We start from the raw sequence: 23,776 nt of genomic DNA on the forward strand, positions 1-23,776 counted from the left end.
GACGTAGCACAGGAAGATCCATTCCGCGAGCAGGGTTGCCATGGCTGTCAGGATGAGGCCTCGCGGATCAGGCCCGCAGATCACACGGCCGTCCAAGAAGAACACCTGCATTGCAGATTTGCAATCTGATGACTGTTACTGCAGCAAAACGCAGAGGTGAGAGGAAAGCCTGCTAAAATTTGAATGCCTACGTTTCTCCCGGGCCAGACTTGGTGCACCCTCGTCGCCGTCGGCGGCGGTGGCCCTGACGGGCTGCCGCGCAAGCAGGACGGCATCAGGGATCCAAGCCTGCCGCAAGCTTCCCTTGGCCCTGGTCCAGCCATGTACTCGGCAGCGCGCCTGATCGGATTGCATGATGTTGCGGATGAAGAGGAAGAAGAACCGTTGGAGCCTTGGGCTTGGGCGTGGCGCTCTTGAATCTGGCCCTGTTCTTGATCCGTGGAGTGGTGCTCCGTCTCCATGGAGAGTCAGTTGTTCGTCCTCTCGCTCTCTCGGTCGGTCTCCGAGGGAGAAGAGAAACCGAAAAAGGGATGGTGGCGGCGTCGGAAGTTGCGGGAGGGGGAGACAAACCGCGGCAGAGACGCAACGCAAGGGAGCAGTTACGAATTTGACTTGGTCCACGCGCGTTCACTTGTTCGGCCCATGGAACTGAATCTGTACATGGGCTGGAAATGGGTTTAGTTGGGCCGGTCGAAGAACAGACGATGGATCAAATGTGGTCATGTGATCTGTACTACAGTCCGAATGCTGAATGCGCCGCTGTGAATCCGAGCTTCTCAAAAAAACAAACTGAAAGTCCGAGCTGACTCCGTGTCCGACTGTGGCTTGTAGAACCTCCTCCCCGCCTCTTGGCACGTCACGTTCAATCTCAGAAGCCAATCGCCTTCATTCTCGTCGGTGCGCTTATTAGACGCCGCCGTTCTTGAGCCCTAATCGCTCTTCTCCTCTTCCTCATCCGCGGACGGCCGCGCGCCATGCCCACTATGACGGTGCCGTCCGCGACCATGCGCAGGCTGCGCCGCAAGCTGGAGATCAGCCGGAACCGGAGCAAGGCACCCCTGGCGCCGACAGGAGTCGCCGCCGCCAAGAAGCCCTCACCGCCGCCACCCTCCAACTCCAAGTCCAAGCCTTCATCTCCGGCAAAGAGCAAGTGCGGCATCGGAAAGGGAGCTCAGGTGCGCGTGCGCACGCGGGTCGGGACGGTGTGCACGGGGCAGCACCTCGTGCTCTGGCTCCGCGCCGTCGTCGAGAGCGCCGCGGACGAGGACGACGCCGACGGCTGCCTCCGCGTCGCCTACGACTACACCAACGGCAAGTTCCCACGCGTCGCGCGCGTCTCCCCGAACGACGTCAAGCTGCACGTCGTCCCGCCCGCCGACGACGCCAGCGGCACTGCTGCGTCCAGTACCGGATCTTCCACCGTCACCAGCGACCACTCTGCGCGCACTTCGTCATCTTCACAGCAGGACAAGGCTGCTCCACCTCCACGGTCGACCGTCGCCGGGAAGAAGCTGCCGTTGCTGAGGAAGCTGGAGAAGGAGATGCTCATGAGCAGCTCCAAAGCTATGATGGGCTGCTTGTAGCCTTTTGTAGGGATCGGATATTATTAGACCCTGAGTTTTGTTTGTGATCATCATTGACATGTTGTTCAGTTCACAAAATTTTTTGGTTCATGTAGTGTAGCACTTTCGTTTTTATTTGACAAATATTATCTAATCATAGACTAATTAAGCTCAAAAGATTCATCTCACAATTTACAGTTAAACTGTACAATTAGTTTTTGTTTTCATCTATATTTAATGCTCCATGCATGTGCCGCAAGATTTGATGTGACGGAGAATCTTGAAAAATTTTGGGTTTTTGGGTGAACTAAACAAGGCCTAAGAGTAGCCTGGACAAGTCTTTTGCAGATGTATATGCATTTTGATTCATTAATTCGTCCTAATCTACAAATATCGTTCAAGTTTCTTCTGTACAACTTTGCCTATCGATATCTACCAAGATTTGTCTTAAAATGCATAGTTAATGATAGAATAACAAGCATTGCAATCTCTCCATTGCACATCAATGCAGTGAGAATTTTTATCGTGTGCTTCCTCCAGATGCAAATAAAAGAGAACATGGTCACAAAGGCATAATTAATCCTGCTGAACTTGTCACTACGGGAAACACGAGCTTTGCCTAGGGTCTGTCTTTGCCGAGAGCCAGACCCTCGGCAAAGACTGCCTTTGCCGAGAGCCAGGTCATCCTCTCGGCAAAGAGCCTTTGCCGACGGCCAGGCTCTCGGCAAAGAGGGGCTCTAGGCAAAGGTCACCTTTGCCGAGAGCTACGCTCTCGGCAAAGGCAAGCTCTCGGCAAAGGTACCGCGCCGTGAACGGCTGCCGTAGTCGCCACCTTTGCCGAGAGCCACGTCGTTAGGCTCTCGGTAAAGAGGTGGCCTTTGCCGAGGGCAAAGACTAGCTCTCGGTAAAGACCCACTTTGCCGAGGGCTTGCGCTTGCCCTCGGCAGAGAGTGAAGATTTTTTTTAAAATTTTGGGCCTAGATTTTTTCTATAGCCCTTGCATATTATATACAAGCACATGTTCAAATTTGAGAGCTTTTTATAACATATTGCTATATTTCATAAATTAATTTATTTTCTTTGCATTTTTTTTGAAAAAGTAAATTTGAACTGCAGGTGTATGAAATAATAAAATATAGCCATTCGAAAAATGATACTCATGTTTGAGAGTGCATTTTGAGGCTATATCCATAAACTCACCCAAAAGTTTGAATGTCTTTTATACGAAACATAACCATCCATGTGTCGTTGATGTGATTTTTAATTATATAAATTTCAAATGAACTTCAAAAATAACAAAACTTGGGGACATGTCTTGTTATCGCATGTGGAGACTGTGGTAAAAAATTCATAAGGTTTCGAACAAGTTGCGACTCTAGATGTCTAAAAGCCAAACATCTCCGCATGTGATCATATTTGATCACATGTGGACATGTGTGGGTTTTAGACATCTGGTGTCGCAACTTGCTCGAAACCTTATAAATTTTTTACCACAGCCTTCACATGCGATAACACGACGTGTCGCTAAGTTTCGTGATTTTTTGACTTCATTTGGAATTTATATAATTAAAAAACACTTTTCCCTCACATTCCTCGATATGTTACGTCAGCAAGAGGGTTGAGATTTCATGTGTGGTTGTGGATACAACCTCAATATACACTAAATATCTTGACTATCATTTTTCAAATCACTAAGTTCCAATATTTCATGTACTTGCAGTTCAAATTTGAATTACGTGAAAAAATTTAAAGAAAGAAGATTAATTAGTTAAATATAGCAAAAAAAGTCAAATTGATGTCAAAATTTGAAATGTATTTAGAAATTGGGTAACAAGGACACAAAAAAAAACTCAGGTCTAAAATAAAAAAGAATAAAAAAAGTCAAACACCTCTTTGCCGAGAGCCTGTCCACCTGGCGCTCGGCAAAGTGTCTTTGCCGAGAGGCAGCCCACCTGGCTCTCGGCTCTCGGCAAAGGTGTTTTAAAAAAAAATCAGCCTATTTCTTAAGGTTATTTTCAAAAAAAAAATTTCTTCTTATCCCCACCTGGTCCAACTCGGCGCCCAACCCTAACGCACACGGCACACACGCGCCCACCCTGCACGCCGCCGCCGCCGCCCGCGCGCCGCCGCCGACGACCAAATCTGCCGCGCACCGCCGACCCACACTCCCCGCCGCCACAGCTCCGCTAGCTCTTCTATCCCAAACTCCTGCCCGCAGCGAGTTCGCCGGAGGATCTCCGTCCGTCTCGCCTCCTGGGTCCTGGCCACGCGACGCACGCCGGAGACGAGCGAGAAATTAAGAAGCCGCTCTAGCGGCTGGCAGGAATCTGAGCAACGACGACGACGCTCCGCAGGCAGCCGCTGCATCGGATCCATCGCCGGTAAACTATTGTTCATTCACACACTCCTCGGTCGACTACTCCGATCCATCCTACAACTACACGCTTGGAGCTCAGCCGGCCGGCAGCCATGAAGGTAACTGACTCCTGCTAGTGCTAGATCACTGCTCTGTTCGACTTCGACGTCCGACGACCAGCTATCATCAGTGCCGGTCACCCAGTACTTCGACTCCGCGATGCAGGCCGGACGACTCGTCATGGCGATACCACCGCCGTCGCCGCCCAAGCCTGCAGCCAACAAGGTGATACGACTACATTTTTATATGACGAACAAATCAACTGATTTACAGTATCTCATTAACCAAGGATGAAACAGCGTGCTACATATTTGTATGTAGTTCCAAATACTAGCAAGTAGAAGGCTGTGTAATCCCAGACTTGTTCAGCAGTGGGATGCAAATGTACTAAAACTGATCAGCAGCAGTACAATGTGTTTCATTGCATATTCTGAATACTAGTGATTTTCTCATGTGTTGATTAGCCACTGAATATGAAATTGACTTGTTAGAATCAGCCATGCTTCGTTCATTGCATATTCTTTTGGTATTAGAATATGGTCTGACTAGCCACTCCATTAATATATTACTAAGTCTAAGTGGATTCCAGCTTATGTTTCTTTGCACTAAAATTGACAATGGTTTTAGCCATCTAATGACAGTAATGATGCCAATTGTGCCATCGTCCTCAAATTGACACTGGTTTTAGCCATCTTAATTTTAGTAATTGATATCCAAGTTCTAAAAAAATTTATGGCTGACAATGATTGGGATAATGTCGAGAAGCAACTGAAGGAATTAGTTTCTGTTCAGGTGCATCCATGCCTGTTCATTCCTGTGTATGAGGAGTTGATAGCTGATCATGTCAGGAAGTAAGAGCGTGGAGCTTCCTTAAAACTATTCTCTGAAAAAGTTGCTGTTCTGAATAATATCCAGAGTGACTTTGTGAATGAGAAGGATCTGAAACAGCAAGTTAGTCGCTGCAGAAGATCGCAAAGTAAGTTAAATCACTAGATAGGAATTGAAACAATTTCCATCCTTATATAACACTGAAACAATTTCCATCCTTATATAGCACCATTCTCATCTTTTATTCCCTAGATAGGAATTGAATTTCGTCAGTTGTGCTGTTTAGTGCTATGCAAAGACGAATTTGCTCTCCCTCATGCATAAGGTTCAAACACATGACTTGCGCATAAGTTCACACATGTTACAGTACATTAGGTTCACAAACATAAAGGCACACATACATATGAGACTATGAAAGAATCACAAACCTTCTCTTGCTTGTGCTCATAGCAGGGCTAGCAGAGTCAGTGTCTTTTTGCTTCTTGTGGCCATTGCAGGGCTGTCAAATGAGCCCAAAAGACTCTTGCCCTTTTGCTTGTTAGCAACCTGCTTCTTTTTCCTTGCAGCCTTTGACTTTACAGGAGCATTTTTCATGTCAACAGACATAGCCTCAGGTTGATTTGAACCAGATCTTGACCTCACAGCCCACATAGCTTCAATATCCTCTTGGCTACCGTTCTTGCAATTGTGCCAGCGATGACCATATAACCCTTGCAAATAGAGCATTGGTGCTGTCCATTTTTCACTTGTCTGTATAGCATCTCCTAAGCAGACTGAATTTTTCTTTTCATTTATCTTCTGCACAAAGGCATTACCTACGATCTGAATTATAGAATTAGTAAAAACAATAATTTTTATGTTGGCATATTGAACAACCTTACGCATTGATATGCTTTATGATTTTTCACTATTGTAGTAGGCATAACAAACAAGCTGACCGTCAGAGTCACCTATGGTAGCTTTGCTCCATCTGTTTTCTGTATAGACTTCTGTTGATAGTATATTAACAGTGTTCATTTTTATTCTGTTCAAGTTATAGTTTCTACAGTTGAAAATACATTGGATTTGTCATCTTAATAATGGGACAGTGCACTGATTTAGGAGAGTAAACATGTTCTGCAAACTATGCTCCTGCATAATGTGACATAAATCATCCTCTTCCATGAAAGTATCTTGTACTGATTTTTTTTAGCAAGGTTTATCTATACATCTTTATGAAAGTATCTTGTATGATAGTTTCTACATGTTATGGAACTTCAGTTTAAACCTACTATGTAAATTGTAGTTTATCAAAGGTGTAGAAGCCACTTTGATGAGTATTTGTTGTCATGCGCCTTTCTTTAATTTAAAATTTGCTTGGATGTGTGGTCTTCGTGTCATATATGTGCTGTCGGTTTTTTTGCAGGTTTTGAAAACCTCCCCATGCAGGGGAGGTTCTGCCGAGATTTTTTTTTTAAAAAATAAAAAGTCTTTGCCGAGAGCCTGCCAGCACGGCTCTCGGCAAAGACGACGTCAACATTGACGTTCCTCGACAGCGCCGTGGGTTTTGCCGAGAGCGTTTCTGGCCTTCGGCAAAGTCTTTGCCGAGAGCCTGCCACGTGGCTCTCGGCAAAGAATTCTTTGCCGAGAGCTTCTTTGCCGATAGCTCTTTGCTGAGAGCTTTTAGGCCTTTGCCGAGGGCTCCTGGCTCTCGGCAAAGAATACGAATCCAGTAGTGTGTGCAAAATAATTTCTCCACCAACGTTTATGAACAAAGTCACACAAGAAAAAAGATTGTATGATTTTTTTTTTCGAATTCAACCTTGAATTCAGATCTTGCGTATTTTGAGATAACAAATTAAATACAGTTTCATAAACAAATTCTTTTTTTGCAAAGTACAACTTGCATGCACATAAACACTCACCTATGAATGCCTCCGAGACTAGACCGACAAAGCTTGAGATCAACTAAGTAAAATGTGAGCAACAACCCTATCTTTAAGAAAGCTTGAGATCAGCAAAATAATTATCGTCATGTGTTGGAGCCTTTGGTCCATGAGAAATGACTGCTAGCTCTATAGGATCATTCTAGGGTAGATCTAGGGGGGAAAACATATTATGTTCATGGTAAACAAGTAGTGCAAACATAGAGAGGAAGAGGGAGAGGTGTGAGTGTCATCGACTATCAGAGGAGGGTGGAGTCGGGGTGCTTGAGCTGGTGCATGACATTTCTTGGTCGGCGACTATCTGCGCTAGGCAGCGATGTTTGGTGAGAAGGCGATGCAGTGGTGACCGGCGTCGAAGATGGTGGTGTAGTGCAGTGGCAGCGGTTGGGGTCTTTCCGTCACTGGCTACGCCCCTACTCAAGATCGGCTTAGAGTTTTGTCGGTGGGTTTGGCGGCTTACGGTGAACCTCATACTGAGTGCCGCCGGCCCCAACCTCTCTTTATAGTGCAGGGTGACAGAGGCCCTTCAACTATAAATGGGGTGAGCGTCTCTGATTAGGGCATGAGTTAAGACCCAATTAGACCGTTGGGCCTAATTGGTAGAGATCAATCCAACGATGACTTCATCTTCAGAGATTAATTCCAGTGGGCATCAATTTGATCTTGTTTGTAACCTTTTCTGTTTCTTAAATTCTCCTGTTGTATCTCATGTTTACCTGTTTATAATATAATAACATATGGCTAGTAGGGGGCTAGGGCTTGTCCCTCCTGTTCCTTCCAAAAAAAAGTGAGCACCCATTGGAGACTTGAACTTTGCTTGAAACTATAAAAGGGATCAAGAGAAATTGAGAGGAGAAATCTAGAGTCAATTAGACTTTATGATGCAAATAGGCCTGTTGTATTTGTGTAGTGGTAGGGTTGTCTAGTGAGATGTTATCTACTAGGGTTCAAACTCTATTGTTGCACTTTTTTCTATTTTTTTTCTAAAAAATTAGGGTACGTTCAATGGTACTGCATGTTTTCTGTGCACCGGAAGTTAGAGAGCCTCCCAATCTCCTATGCCCCATTATCGATCTCTTATTTGCGTGTGTACGGACGCGCACACATGTGGTGTGAGTGTGGGTTATGTGTGACCAAATTGTACCCAATAATAAAAATAGACTTTATGATAATTTTGGACTTATGCTTCTTTGAAGAGGTATATGGAGCTGAATTTATAACCATTATCTAAAAAAGATTGCAACTTGCATCCCTTCTCCTCTCTCTCATGCTTTCATCTAGAATACGCTTGGCCCTACCTAGTTCGAAGCGAATAGGCAACACTGAGACCATGTCAAACACCACGCTTGTTTTTCAGATGAGATGCTTCCATTCTTTCCCTTTTTGTCATCGGTTACTCCAATGCAAAGTTTTCACTTCACTACAAGGGCATGGAAATGCACAGAGTTATAGAAATGTAGTAGACGACGACATGCATGGACATGTCCAACAAACTACAAATGCTTGATTTGGCCCGTCACTCCCTGCCGCTCTGAGCCTGCATCTTGGAGCCCGTCGCAGAATTGCAGCGCTGACCGATTCTCCAACATCCTAGCTAGGAACCAAACAAACAAGCTCTCTTCTCCATGGTCGCCTATATAAGCAGCTGAATATGTGTGCTTCTGAACTCAGGGCATCGCATACATAACGCACAGCCAAGAAAGAAAGAAGAAAAAAAGAGTCCGGCAGGCAAAGGCATCCGTACGTCTCCATGGCTTCCAAGCAAATGCTGCTGTCTGCAGTGGCCGCCTCGATGGCCCTCCTCGTCTTCCTGCCCGCGCTCGCCTCCGCCACGGATCACGTCGTGGGCGACAGCCAAGGCTGGACGCTCGGTTTCGACTACGCCGCCTGGGCTGAGAGCAAGCACTTCACAGTCGGCGACACACTTGGTACTCGCACGCAGCTGGATCTATCAAAAACCTTCTACTATAGATCCCGTTTGGTTCTCTTGCTAATTTTAACTAGCTAAAATTATTTTACCTACTCTTGAATAACCGGTGAGATTAAACTATTTTAACTTTTTTAGTCCGTGTTTTTAGAAATTTAGCTACCCACGACTAAAGTTTAGCTTGCTAAAATTTAGTAAAGGGAACCAAACATGACCTATGTGCAACGTACGTGCATATGCACATAGACCTCGCTCGTTCTCTGATGATCTGGCAACACTTTTAATTTGCAGCGTTCAAGTACGCCTCAAGCTTCCACAACGTGGCGGAGGTGAGCGGGCCGGACTTCAAGGCGTGCAACAAGGCGGGCGCCGCCTCCGTCTGGAACTCCGGCGACGACCTGCTCAGCCTCGACGAGCCTGGCCGGAGGTGGTTCATCTGCACGGTGGGCAGCCACTGCAAGCTTGGCATGAAGCTCAACGTCACCATTCTTCCGGCGACGACGCCGGCGCCGCTGCCAGCACCAGCGCCGGCGCCGGAGCTGTCTCAGCCTCAGTCGTCTCGCCGCTTCCTCTCCAACTCCAACTGGTGATGGATGCACCATGCAATTGCACTGCATGCCCTCCATACCAGATCGAGTAGCTGGTCCTCGTATTTGTTATCCTGATCGAGTGACATGGTGTGATAATAATTCTTGGACCCGTGCCTGTGTTCAGTGGCGGGCCCAGGATATTTTGCTTGGGTATTCAAAATATGAAGGGTAGTTATTTTTATTTATTTATTTTTGCTATATTTCTGTCGGCAGAATATGTTGATTTATATCTGTCAGAACAAAGAAAAGAAGGTTAAAGTGACAGTGTTCACTCTTTTGTCATACACTTTTTGGCTCATCTCAAAACATGACGAACTAATTATCTAATTTTGCAACTTACACTCCAAGACATTACCCTCTATTTATGTATATCTCTAAGTAGTAAAGGAATTTTCATAGGAATTCTGCCAACATGCACTACAATATGATACATGCACAGCAAAATCAACTGATTCTTACACAAGACTAGTTAACCGAAACCAACGACAAAATAGAGCGAAGCAGATGAAAGACCTGTGTGCTTACTGCTTAGTCGTAATTGAGCATCCGTAGCTACAAAGATGGATCATGCTTCATACTCAATGCATATTTCAGTTCATCCAATCTGTATTACACATGTACAAAGTTGTGTGGCATGCCCACCTTCATTTCCTTGGTGCAAATTGTTGTTACCACTCGCCATTTCGGTGTATAATCAAGAAATCCAAGCTTTGTATCAAAAGCAGCTATTATGAACTTTGCCTTTCATTTCCTAGTGGCATTCTCCATTACATCAGTTATGTATAAAGATCATAGAGCATACTTGTCTATAGGCTACTATCATGTATGGTCCAAATTTAGCACAGTAGCTATCTTACAGCTACTGCTAATTAAGAGTCTGCATTGAACAAACTGTACTTGAAAACAGAGTAATAACCATATGTTTTACTGCCCAAGAAGTGAAACAGATATCGTTTTGCTACAAGAGAAACCGGCAGACACATAATACACTAAACCCAAATAATGTTACTAAATGAAGGTCTATTCACTATTCATAATCTGCCTAACTGAATACTTGTGCACCACTACTTTTGTTGATCATGCATCTAAAAAGCTGTAGTACATAAACAAAGGATGGATGCGAATGAGTTAACAACAGAACATACTGTACCAGCATGAAACCTTCGTTCAGAACCAACAACTATAGACTTATGTTATGGTTCACCAAGCGGGTCCCCGAAATCAGCTCATCACAAGTTGCAGAAACTGAACTTAATCTTGAATCTGGACACCTCTTTGTAGCTGAACATGTCTGAATGCAGGAATGAATAAAAATGTTATTCGGCAGGAACCACCAAAGAAATCTGAAACCGGAGGACAGTAAAAATATCCTTAATTTTGTATTTTAAACAGTCAGTAGAAAATTAGAAAAATGTAGAAATAACTACTCTGAATAACCAATATGACATTAACAGTTAATCAAGCACCTCTTTACTCTCTCCAGACACAAGGTAAATGCCAAATATCTGATGGTACAACAGAGAGTGAACTTAAAAGAAACTGATTGTTAGCTACAGAATAACAAACACTCATACAGCTATGTACTAGAAAAAAAACACCAGGATTCTTCTGCTTGTTGTACATCAACACGATCTATGCAATAACCCATGCAGAGATATGGTGAGATCTTACATTTCTTTAAGCTGCAACTATGTCACCTAACTGAACGTAACAATTATACATTACAGGACAATATCTACATTTAAACTTAGGCTATTAATTTCGTTTCTAGAGTCCAAGGATGCTCACTCTCAGAATCAATGATGAAAAGCAACTAATGTTCCGAGAAAGCATCATCTGCGACCCACGTCGACATGGCACAGATTATGCGCCCCTTCCACCCTTCCAAGAGCCATTGGTGATCCATATCGATGACAAAGTCCTTATGATAGCTGTCCTTGACCTTATTCCTCACGACCTTAACAATATCTGGATCCAAAGGCAGCTGTTTTAGTCCTGCCCGGTGGTTCCGCACTTGCCATTGCTTATATGTCTCGTGGCGCTCAACCCTATCGGAGCCCTCACAGGCAATGACATTCATAGCAAACCGTCCAAAGAGGACCCGTTCAATCAGCAAGCGTCGGTCATTGTCCCGTGGCACTGTAACATCAAGCATGTCAAACAATGCCGAGAAAAAGAACAGTACCTCTCGGAACCGTGTTACAAAGAATGGCGTGCCATGGGAGCCATTGACATTACAAAAGATAAACACATCTGGCCGCATCTCTCGGATGTTATTGAGGACCATATCCCTAGGGCTTGGGCTATATATGTCAACACCCTCATCCATCAAGTTCCCAAAATCAAATAGACCATTGATGATGAGTGCCTCGTCAGGGTCAATGTTCAGGTCATCAACAGAAACCATCTCCCACTTTGCCGCAATGCTTTGGAACTTGAATGGTATGCCAAACTGTCGGGCACATTTGCTGAGCCGGCGTCCGATCTCTTCAATATGAGCAGCTGGGCGGAATCCAGGCTGGGGGAGGTCAATGCCGGTGATCCTCACCTCTGGTGGTCCACCTTCCCAAGTAGACAAAATGCCAAGGAAGCTTGGCCACTGGATCCCGTCACGCATGCCATAGTCTACAATGTGCAGTTTTCTCCTCCCTCCAATAACATTGGCAATGGTCATGTTGGAGAACTTGTAAGCCATCATCTTGAAGCAGCAAACTGTTAGGTACAGCTGATAGGCTTTAAGGATATCCACTTGCGAGGTTCGCTTTGACATGAGCGACTTGTAAACCTGGCTTCCTGTGCCTGCCAGTCGTGCCTCTAATCCATCTGCAAAACAATGTGCCAACCTTTGATTGGCATCCCCCCTCGGTGAGGAATGCTGCTTGATCTTCCCAAGTAGCATGGCTGCACTCCAACGATCGTCCGTCGAAATGGCCTGTGCACAGTGGATAAGCAATGTGTGGAAGTCCACTGCCTCATTCAGGCTCCGCCTTCTCAGCGCAGACTTCCAATTCCCCTTCCTGACGAAATTCCCATCCTTGCTATCCATGGTGATGTCCAGACCCAGCATTCCATTGAGGCACAAGCGATACTCATTGAGAATTATCTCATCAATGATCTCATCTGTTTCCTCCAACTCTGCCAGCGCCATCAGCTTGCTGTTCCTGCTCATCTCTGTACTCTCCAAGTCCTGCCAATTACACCACTTCTTGCGGCCCCGGGCATTACTGATTCCTTGGAATGTTAGCATTCTGTCCACCTTGTCTTCATTCCTCGCATGGCCTGGGATAAAGACTTGTGGTGGCTTGCAGCCTCGAGCCTCGACGAGAAGGCTGCTGTCAATCGGCAAGAATTTTTTGGCCTCCTCCATGCCCCTGAGGAACGCCTGGTTGAGCATGTCTATGTTTACCCTGTTCTGGCCACTGAAGAAGGTCGACGCCAGCGCGCCGTGTTCCCTGTCTCCGGTAGGAGGAGAGGAGGTGGTCGATGTAGTCGTCTCCTCCTCGGGGCCAGCCAACAACTCGGAACATTGGATGCCAGCGCTGCCGCAATTGCGGAACGAGCTGGCCTTGTCCGCTCTCTGAAATCTCGCGCTGGCGGCGTCTTGTTGGGGCAACAAAAATCGGTTGGCATCATCTGCGGTGAACTCGCCGATTCCCACTCCCATGTCTGGGCATGGCGAGGACAGGAACAGCTGGGGGAACTCGACTGGATCGAAGGGCCAGGTGGTGTTGGCCAACGCCGGGACGTCCGAGGATGGCGGAAGGGTGCAGGCGCCGCTTCCATCGTTGTTGGTGGCGAAAAAATCGGAGGAGGCGCCTGCATCGGAGAGGATCTGCGCGAATGGCTGCTGGGCCTGGAGGAGCTCTGGGTGGTCGGGGTAGTGGTACAAGAACTTTTCGTCGATGTCCTCCTCCATGAGGATGCGCGAGATGAAGGTTAGCGCGAGGTCGTCCGTGGAGGCCGGCGGGTCCTCTTCGCTTGGCGTCGGAGGAAGGTCGAGGAAGACGGAGGGGGAGAACGGCTCAGGCTCGGGGCCCCCCTGCACCGGGAACTCCTCCGGCGTGCCGGCCATGCCTGACTGTCGGTAAAAATCGAAGCTTTATCCGGTTGATGATGACGATTATGGTAGGTTTGCAGTGGAGAAAACATGGAGACGATGGAAAGGGACCAAATTGGGATAGCGGCGGTGGAGGGTAGAAGATTGCGTCGGAGGGGACGGGGTAAAGTCAAGCAGGGAACCTTCGTGGAAGGCGTCGGATACGACTGCGGCGGCGGCAGCCACAGTGGAGCCATTGGAGCACAGTGGAGCCATTGGAATGTCAGTTGCCCTACAGTAGTAAGGTTGATGGAAGCGAGGCAACCGATTAGCGACTAGCGAGTGGGGTCACGAGTGTCTTTGCAAGTGACCACTGACCATGGACAGAATAAATACCATTGTGGAGGTCATTTTAGTTCTTTGAACGGAGAATTTTGGTATTTTGAAGGTAGCGATTTTTCACAAGAAACGTGCTGGCTAAATTTTTTTTGGTTTTTTGAACATTAGGACCGAAATGTGGCACCGACAATATAGTGATCTTGAGTTTGGATACCTGAAAATTTATAGATTGGTCTCTGAAGTGACCGTTGAATCGCTGATGTAGAGGCCCTCCAGGTGGAGTTTGAAGTGCAGCACTCATCACAAACCTTTTGACCACAAGCCCACAACGGCTGCCACTCGATCTCCTTCCTCTTCAGCCCGCTGCTCGTGCTCCTCACATTTGTTGCTCATCTGCAGATCCATCGCCCAGCATCAGGGTTGAGGAGTTGAAGTATGGAGTTGGAATCCTAGACGAAGGGAAGGGTCAAGGGGGGATGGGGATTGGACTTTGGGTCCGGCCCTGTTTGGCTCGCTGAAATTCGGCCATTGTTGATGTTGATGCTGTGAGAGAAAAACAATATTTCTACGCTAAAAAGTGGTGAGGTCGAGGATGAGAAAGTGGTGGAGAGCACTGCCCTGTTTACTTGAATACCCCAATGTCGCAACCTTCACCAGAACCAAACAAGAGACTGGAAAACAAGACTTCTGTTTTTTTAGATTAAGGAATAAAGGTTCCAGCCTTCACATTCATGAAGAATGCTTAAGGCTTAAGCTTACACGAAAGGGACTAAGCCCCATTTTTCACTATGCGGCCAAATCTGACAAAATTCCACTAATAAAAAAACTTGACAAGCACAGATGACTAACACAACAGAAGATAAAACAAAACAAAGTGACATATCTCCACAGAACAAGATCCACCAGCCAAACCTATGCTCCCAGCTTCAGAATAGGTCAGAGCAAAACGGATGCCTCGGCAAACATGCACCGCCCGGTATTGTGGGCAATTTGAAAAACAGGTGCACGCCGGGTAAAATGGGATGGAGGGAGTAGTTTGGAAGGCATACGTTCATGTGTGACATGTCCAAGCGACAAAACAGCTACTGTGACAGATTCGAGAGAGAGTTAATTTCCTTCTTTATCTTTAGCTAGCAAGAAATTAGTAATGGATGGAAGATCAAATACAAAGGCTGGAAGGGGCGCATAATTTGTGTCATGTCAACATGGGTTTGATGATGCTTTCTCAAAACATTAACTGTTTTTCTTCATCCATTCTGGGAGTGAGGTAATGATATTTCGCATGCTTGGACGAAAGACGAAATTACTAACCTAAGTTTAAGTATGCAGATATTGTCATGTAATGTAAAATTATAGGTTCATTTAGGTGGCCTAGTAGGTAGGATCTACCATATTTCTCTATCTGTTGATGTACTCTCTCCGTCCACGAAAGAATACAATTCTCTTATTTCGAGAAGTCAAACAGTTTTAACTTTGACTACAATTATATAAAAATGTGCTAAGATATAAAATAAGTATCATCAGATTGATTATAGAATATTTTTTATAATAACTTTATTTTAAGATATAAATGCTAATAGTATTATTTACTATAAACTTGGTTAAAGTTAAGATAATTTGACTGACACGTTTTTTATAATTATATTCTTTTTTAGACGGAAGAAGTACATCTGTGTCTGTTGATGTACAACAAACTGAAAAAACTTGGGGTTTTGTTTTCATGTATTTGAGTGTTTCTCATTCTGTAGCTGTCAAGCAATTTCTTGTGAAGTTCACTTTCTGTCGTACCATAAGATTTCGGGTGCTTCCCTTGCGCATCTGGGAGTGATTGGTTATTCATTAATGTTGCATTGGTTATTCAGTGGGAGTGATTGCTTCTCTTGTTTAAAAGATTCATCTCGTAAAATAGTCACAATTTGTATAATTAATTATTTTTTAGTCTACATATAATATTTCATATGCGCCAAATATCGATGGGATAGCGCCTAAACTTTAGGCTAGAGAAGCTCGGTGTGGTGTAGCTAGAGATAGCAACGGGTATAAACCCGCTGGGTTTTATTAGCCCAAACTCATATCCATGAACATAAAATTTGCCCGCTAAAAAACTCATAACCCATGACGAGTTTAATTTGGTGCCCAGATCCATGCCCATCGAGTCATGGGTACTCATCAGGTTGTCCATGACATCCACATAGCAACAAAGAAAAAAATACAACATAAAAATCATGTCTCAGAACATGAAATTGTATTCATTCTTCTTGAATAGACCTATCATCTTATATATGTTTCTGAACATAGTAGTTTAGTAGAAGAATTTAGGATATTGTGCAGTGATATGATTGCTTCACTGTGATGGATCGGGTTTTAAAAACTCATAAGGTTTATGGGTTTGGGTACTACATCCCCAGACTCATGCTCACAAATCCATTAGGTCTAGATTTTTATCCATCAACAAACCCATGGTAGAGAAATTGCCAATTCCCTGGTGTTTCGATAACTGGCTGTATTTAGCCTGGCCAAAGAAGTTTGCATTTGTTGCTATCTCGCATTGTTGCTGGCTCACATGCGATGTGGTGAGTTTAACATCACTTCTAACCCCACTCTTTTCTCAGCTAGCATAAAACAACTCGCATTCAGAGTGAAGTGCCATACAACGATGATGCTATTTGGGTAAACATGGAAATAGGCAAAGCAATGCAACGATCGTATGATGACATTTCTTCTTTCAGCATTTCTTACCAACTGAAATTTCAAAAATACCATCACAACAGTCGCAATTTTTTTATTGTCACATCTCAGAACCAAGGTGTTGGCAACCTAAAGTTCTACATGACACTACATTCTGAGAACAAGCAAACAATCAGAAACTCAAAGTTCAAGCGAACCAACAGCAACATTTCCAATCCTTCTCTAATCTCTCTTGAATCAACCCAAGCAGCAGCTAGCGGCTTCCTTCACCACTGAACCCAATCAACAGCTCCATCCCCCAATTTCTCTCAATCTACAATCCAGTACCCTTTATGTTTCCCCAATTCAGAGCAGGCTGTCAAGCAAACAGAGTTTCAGACTGCCGTTCATATGTGGGCAGTCGGAGGTGGCCAGCCCGCCGGGAGCGGCTGTCACTCGGTCATCGGCGTTGGCGTCTCGCAGGGGGTCCGCTGGTCCAGGTACAGTTCTAGCTCCAGCAGCAGGCACTGTGGGCTGTCACTCGGTCATTGGCAGGGGTCCGCCAGTCCAGGTCCAGTTCTAGCTCCAGCAGCAGGCACTGTGGGCTGTCACTCAGTCATCGGCGTTGCTGTCTGGCAGGGGGTCCGCCGGTCCAGGTCCAGTTCTAGCTCCAGCAGCAGGCACTGTGTCGAGACCCGCCCAGCCATGGCAGTTGCGAGGTGGAGCCTGTGCCATCAGTCATCAGCAATTCAGTATGTACTGACCAACACCGCTTCCAAAAATCCAAATAACGTTGAATTTTCCTAGAATATGTCCATTCATCATCTCTTCGTCAACCAGGAGTACAATATACATTACATAATATAAACTGATACGCACAACTCAGAAGAGAAACCATACCCAAAAAAAATAGGTCAGCCATCAGCCCGTCAGTGTCACTTTGGATCGACAGACGTCTAGGACTGAGTAGTTCCCCAGCTAGCGCTGGTCGCCAGCTCCTCCACTCCCAGGCTCCCAGCTGCTTTGCTTGCTTCCATGTACAGTGACTCATCTGCTCAACTCAAGCTGAACCCATGCTGGACACTCACACCCAAAGCGGATGGAGGCCTTAGCACAAGCAAATCAATCCCTACATCAGTATAGTATGCAACTGGATTCTGGATCTGTAGAATGATCGTCTCCTCTCACTACCTTCTACCTTCTACCTTACAGTTTACAAACCTAAAATTGCCTGAGTGATATTAATAGCAAGCCACTGCTATCTGGATAAGGGGCTGCACTGCAACAGCCAGAATAGCTGCTTCCCTAAGATCAGAAGAAAGAACCCCTGAACCAACCAAACATGAAGAAGTGCCGCCAGGCCTACATAAATAGGTCGACAGAGCTCAAAAGCGGAGTTGATAGTCACAACTCACAATCCCTGAATAAGGTTTTCCAATGACATCCAGAGGAACCTGGACCTGGAAATTAAGAGTAACAAAACTTCAGTGCATAACTGCGGGCATGGGCTGGTATCATGCATACAGCAATCGTATGAACATGGTGTAAGTGCAACCTTGCCCTGTAAAATACTTATACCAGCCCAGGACAGGACCGCTACCCAGCTCTAATGTTCAACATTTGAGAAAAATAAAATACATGGGAGATGCACTGGACTACTTCTGCAGATAACATGCATCCTCTTGCCACAAGTGCCAGCAAGAGCAATAAAACAAAGGAAATTGTTCCAAATAGTAGGCATGACACACACAAAAGAATTTTGCATGTACATTGCATACCTTAATATCCTTCAGAAGTTCAGATGTTCTTGGCACCACCAAAAGTTGAATTGGGGCGTATTGCAAATGCAGACAGATCCTGCTGAACATAAGAAAAGCAAGGGCAAATAAGTTCAGAGAGCATATCAATTTTGTTGCACCTACATCCATAATGCCTAACTAAACTCCATACCCATATTTTTGCTACAGTTAGTGTTGTCTGCATCTTTATTTGGTTCTGTTATCTCTCAGGGTCTTGCCAACAGTTGACCATGCATTAAACTTTCCATCAGCGACATGAAGAGCTCCGGTCCTAAATTTCTCTAAAAGAAGACCACTGAACCGATCTACCAAATGAAGCATCTTTTTTCACGAGCCACAAGTTTATTATTTTCTTGGAGTTTAACATATAGTGTTGTTATAAGTTAAAAAGAAAATAAAAGAAATAGTCTGCTATTTGGGGTAAAGATCCTTTTTAGCGACATAACGTGAGGCTTTTCCACACCAACTTGGTTCAGAAGTTCAGAGCTCAGCTGCTGCAATATCTAGAGTTCAGATCATCAATTTGTTTCAGTTCAGTTCAGAGTTAAACTTGCTATGTTGTTGCATGTCTCCCAGAATCCTGTTGCCGTTGTGTTACATTGTGTGAACGGTGTTGCTGCTGCTTTCTGTTGGTTGACCTTAGTGGCCATGTATATTGTGACTTCCTCAGCTTCAAGGATCCTTCAGACATGATTTGCCAAAGTTCTTCATTGTTCCTCATGTGTGACACAGCGCACTTTGGGGTGACATACAACCATCAAGCTTAAACTATGGCCACCATCACCACTTAAAAATGAGCTATTCTGGAGTTAGAAGGTGGCATGTACAAAGGGCCAAGGACTGTTCACACAGAAAGCGGTGCCCACATTGCTAACGCAGGTCAACATTTTATCTATACTTGATATAAAAGTGGAGAGAGACCTCTACAAAGAGAACCCACCCACCCACCGCCTTCTGTCAGATCACATTGATCTTTTGCAAGGTGAAAGAAACATTTTCAGGTCAGTCTGCTGATGCAAGTACCTGCGGTGTGCAAAGGGGCACTGTGTGCATATTTGGATGCATGTACATCTGGTTTGGTTGGATAGGGGCATTTGGAAAAGTCTGCGGAACCTGAACATGAAGTATGTAAGTACAATATCCATTAAATGCCAAAAAGAAAAGGAAAAAAAGGAACTTTTTCTATGTACCTGATAGTAATATGGTCTTCCAATGGTTGCATTACCCTGAGCATCTTGTGAAGATTGAAATTGATGCTCATTAGTTTGGACTATCAGCTCCAGATCAGTTGAGGAAACTCCTGGGGCTTGTTTTGCTTTTTCTGCATAATAGTGTATAGTTTGAATAAAATGATACCCTATGAGGAGGGAGTTTAAAACTGTCACTTACTTGGGTTTGGTCCTTTTGATGTTTTCTTCTTCTTTTTCTCATTCTTATTAGCATCCTTTGCTGCTTGAGTGCGCATGTTTCTCATTTCAAAGAATACTTCCAGTGCCTTCTCTCCAGTTTCAAGGGAATCCCAGAATATTTTTCTTGATTCTTCCAATTCCTGGCTCTTTATAATTAGGTTATATGCATACTGCATTGCCCGATTGCGATATGCAAGTTCAGCCTCTGTGCATTCCTGTTGGGTTGAATCATCCTGAGCAAGTGTATACATGCTTCTCCTGGCATCTTTTGTCCAGCGTTTCAAAACATACTTTTCTGGAATTGTGTCCACATTCTGCAGGGTGAAGACTTTGAGGGCATGCGAACAAAGAAGACCCATCCTTTCAAACTTTCTACAACCACAACTGATCTCCATAGTGGAAGTGTCAAGAACAACATCCCATACTTTTGAACCCCTTCCCTGCATTGTAATTCCAAACCTCAATAAATTTCCACCACTCGAAGTTTCGTGGCAAGAAGTTGCTCCACACCCATCCAGAAATTCTGCTTCAAATAATTTGTAGATCCTATGTGTATATGATTCTGCAGCTTGCTTCAGAACTGTACTGTGCTTAATTGCACGGACTGGAGCAGTTTGGCTACAGCGAAAATCCTCTTCAGATTCATTTCTACGTAGATCCTTGACAACCTTTTCTAGCAAAAGGGCAAAACGTGTAAGAGAGGTATTTTCATCAGAAATTCCATTGAAAATATTACTTGAAACCTCCCCCCACTGAGAAGAATTAATTCCACCATCAAATGTGTCTTTGTTAAATGCTGAACACCATTTACGATGGAATGCATAAAGGTCAATCAACCAGCTATTATCCTGTAGCTTGTATTCCTGGATCATTGCAGTCCATGATTCCTTAAAATCCTCTTCTGAGTCGGATCCTTGCATACACTTGGTAAACATACTTTGAAATGCTTGAGATGTATTTAGTGAGCCTAAATGAGATTGTGCATTCTTCACAATATGCCAGTAGGAAAAGCAATGTTGTGTGTTAGGGAAAACCTGTTCAACTGCCTGCATAATAGCTTCATCCTGATCAGTGAATATTGATTTTGGCGATCGGCCTCCCATTGACTCCAAGAATGATTTAAATACCCAGGCATAGGAAGTTACAGACTCGTCTAACAAGAATGCGCAGCCGAAAACAACATTCTGCCAATGGTGGTCAACACCAACAAATGGGGCACATATCAAGTTATATTTGTTTGTGCGGTAGGTTGTGTCGAATATAATGGCATCTCCAAAGCAGCCATAATCATTTCTACTTTTACCATCTCTGTAGAAGAAGTTAGTCATGCGCCCTTCTTGATCAACTTGGACATCCCAATAGAACATGCCTTCCTCATTAGTTCTACGCTTGAAATAGCTGACAAGACTTTGGCTATCCCCTGCCTCAATTATCGTTATATTCTGCATGCACACTTGATTGTAACATTCCCTTATAGTATACCCTGAATTCTCAGCTATATCACCTGTCATATCAGAGAAACCATTGATTGGATGTGACTCTGTAGATGCTGATGGATCTATAACACCTGATTTGCCAACAGCAAGCGATTTAGCTGATCTCAGCATGTGCCTTTCTCCAGGTTTCGCCAACTGGTGATTATGTACAGGAACAAAGCGTATAACTGTCCATCGCCCCTTCTCGTCAACTCTAAAGCGGATCATTGCTTTGCAATTAGTTCTTGTGTCTGGTCGATTAAAATTTGCTTCTGTAACAGGCTCATCATATTTAAGCCCTTCCTTTGAGCAGTAGTAATCCTTTGTTCGAATATTCTTGGTACCAATGAAGTAAGACTGTTTGCCCTTCCGCACGCTGAAACCGATTCGATGCCCATAATCACAGTACAGCCTGTATGCCTCTTCCTCACTATGAACAACACAACCAAGAAGCTCTTCTGTTGCCTCCTTACGGCTCAAAGCATTTCCATAGTCAGCCGCCTTTTCAGCTTCTTCACCATTCTCCCTTCTTTGATGGCTTTCTTCTTGGGAATCTTGACTACAGTCCATTTCTACTCAGCTAGCTCCATCAATATTTACAAAGACAGCATCAGAAGTGGTTCCACACCTCCAGTAAACTGCTGCGAATCAACATTCATATATACCTTGTAAATTGCATAAATTAAAACATTTGGTCTCATAATTATGGGGGAAAAGAGAACGATTCTCTGTTCTACATAGGATGTTGATTACATCAATAATATCAAGACGGTGCTAGTGGATGGCCTTGTGCTGCAACATGACATGACGCCTGAATTCTAAACTCTTACTTTTTTTTAATAACAAAACAAAAGAAGGCTTACAGCTAAGCTCTAATTCCATCGTATCATCAAGAGAAGAAGGCAAATTGCTAAACCCTCGAGCAGGGGCGGACCCGCTAAAAGACACCAATAACTTCATCAAAACAATCGAATTTCTTAGGTACATAAACTTGTAATTAGATCAGATCCGAATACAAATACCCAAATAAATTAAGTTAGGGTTCGGGGTACTCGGTTTCTCACAGCAGGGAGGGAAGAGAGGGGTGCGCATACCTAGTGGGTATTGGTCGCCGGCGAAGGGCCTGAACGCGAAGGAACCGATGAGGATAGACCCAAGCACGTGGCGCAGAGCAGCCGGCCGCGGTCGCCTAGTTGCGCCACGAGAGCGCCCCCCGCGCGCAAGCAAAGTAGTCGGGAGAGGAAAAGGCAGGAGTGGAAAAAGATGGTTCTGGCCACTCCCGTCCACGGAGGTGATTCGGGAGGCGATTTCCGCCGGAGTAGCCGGCTCCGGCCGTCGCTCCAGAGTCTGACGAGAGCAAAGCTCTGAAACGCTGGCTCCAGGAGGAAGAACGAACCGTTATCGTGGGCCTTTTGGTGTGTTTGGGTTGGGCCTTGCGTTTTGTATAGACCATCTCGTTTAGGCCTTGTTTAGTTCCCAAAAAATTTTGCAAAATTTTTCAGATTCCCCGTCACATCGAATCTTTAGACGCATGCATGGAGTATTAAATATAGATAAAAATAAAAACTAATTGCACAGTTTGGTCGAAATTGACGAGACGAATCTTTTGAGCCTAGTTAGTCCATGATTGGATAATTTTTGTCAAATACAAACGAAAATGCTACAGTATCGATTTTGCAAAATTTTTTGGAACTAAACAAGGCCTTAGTCATGAGGCCCATCTCACGTTGCCTCGATTCGTCATCTCAGGCCTTGTACAGTTTGCGAAATTTTTTAACTTTAGCTAATGTAGCACTTTCGTTTGTATTTGACAATTATTGTCCAATTATAGATTAACTAGACACAAAAAATACGTCTTATAAAATATAGACAAATTATGTAATTACTTTTTATTTTTATCTATATTTAATGTTTCATGCATGGGTACAAAAAGTTTTGATGTGACGAGAAATCTTAAAAAAAAATTGGAACTAAATCAGGCCTCACCGCGCCTTGTTCGTTTGGCTGATAAGTGATAAGTCATGGCAGAAAGTACTGTTGACTGATTTATTGTGAGAGAAAAATACTGGTGAATGGCTGACATTTGGATGATAAGCCCAAACGAACAATACTGCTGGGGGTGTTTGGGACTGCTCTGCTCCACGTTTTTCAGCTCCACTCCACGTTTTTTAGCTAAACAGTTTCAACTCCACGCACTCAATTCGAGTAAAAAGGGTGGAGTTATGAGAGCACCTAAAGAGATACTCCACAAACTCCAGTTTTTTGTAGAGCTGCTCCGCGATGGAATTTGTGGAGCAGAGTTTGTGGAGCAGTCTCAAACACCTATGTGCAGAACTTTTGGAGTTCCCTCACAGAAAAAAAAATCGTATACGTCTTTTGGAGAGCTGCACCCGTCGCAGAAGTTCTGCCATGCGGTGATCCGGCGAGCCTAACGAAAGGTTGAGTGAGGCTCTTGTGCAAGTTGTCGCCGTAGTTGTTGGCTTCAGTCTCGTTTAGATGCGATTTTTTTTTATTTTAACAATGTAGCACTTTCTTTTTATTTGATAAATATTATTTAATTATAGAGTAACTAGATTTAAAAGATTTGTCTCACGATTTATAGGCACACTGTATAATTAGTTTCTATTTTCATCTATATTTAATTTAATGCTCTATGCATATGTCGAAAGATTACATCCTTAGAATTTTGAAAAGTTTTTGGCTGAACTAAACAAGGCCTTCGTCGTGCGTTTTTGGAGAGAGAGATAGAGGTGGGTGTTTTACGGTGGTGGACATGGATAATAACCTTAACCTCCTCAATTGG

At 44.4% G+C, this 23,776-nt stretch overlaps 2 protein-coding genes across 7 annotated transcripts; both read right to left on the reverse strand.

Annotated features, from left to right (window-relative positions):
• On the reverse strand, window positions 10,188-13,649 carry LOC8080111 (scarecrow-like protein 34). Its single transcript, XM_002462879.2, has 2 exons — window positions 11,037-13,649; window positions 10,188-10,539 (listed from the first exon to the last, which is right to left on the reverse strand). Exon 1 carries the CDS (start codon window positions 13,318-13,320, stop codon window positions 11,062-11,064), a length of 2,259 nt encoding a protein of 752 aa, XP_002462924.1. The 5' UTR covers window positions 13,321-13,649; the 3' UTR covers window positions 10,188-10,539; window positions 11,037-11,061.
• LOC8080743 (protein FAR1-RELATED SEQUENCE 9) lies at window positions 16,307-22,381 on the reverse strand. Of its 6 annotated transcripts, none has more exons than XR_002450105.1 (7): window positions 22,068-22,381; window positions 19,479-21,614; window positions 19,280-19,410; window positions 19,113-19,202; window positions 18,069-18,150; window positions 17,191-17,750; window positions 16,307-17,016 (listed from the first exon to the last, which is right to left on the reverse strand). XR_002450105.1 is itself a non-coding variant. In XM_021453749.1 (6 exons), exons 2-5 carry the CDS (start codon window positions 21,541-21,543, stop codon window positions 18,088-18,090), a joined length of 2,346 nt encoding a protein of 781 aa, XP_021309424.1. In that variant the 5' UTR covers window positions 21,544-21,614; window positions 22,068-22,381; the 3' UTR covers window positions 16,307-17,750; window positions 18,069-18,087. The 6 variants fall into 6 exon arrangements, 3 of the variants coding, with proteins under 3 accessions (XP_021309424.1, XP_021309422.1, XP_021309423.1); XR_002450104.1 differs by having other exon boundaries at window positions 16,307-17,093; XM_021453749.1 differs by having other exon boundaries at window positions 16,307-17,750; window positions 18,069-18,147.

Source organism: Sorghum bicolor, chromosome 2 (assembly GCF_000003195.3).
Source record: "Sorghum bicolor cultivar BTx623 chromosome 2, Sorghum_bicolor_NCBIv3, whole genome shotgun sequence".
NCBI classification, from domain to species: Eukaryota; Viridiplantae; Streptophyta; class Magnoliopsida; order Poales; family Poaceae; genus Sorghum; species Sorghum bicolor.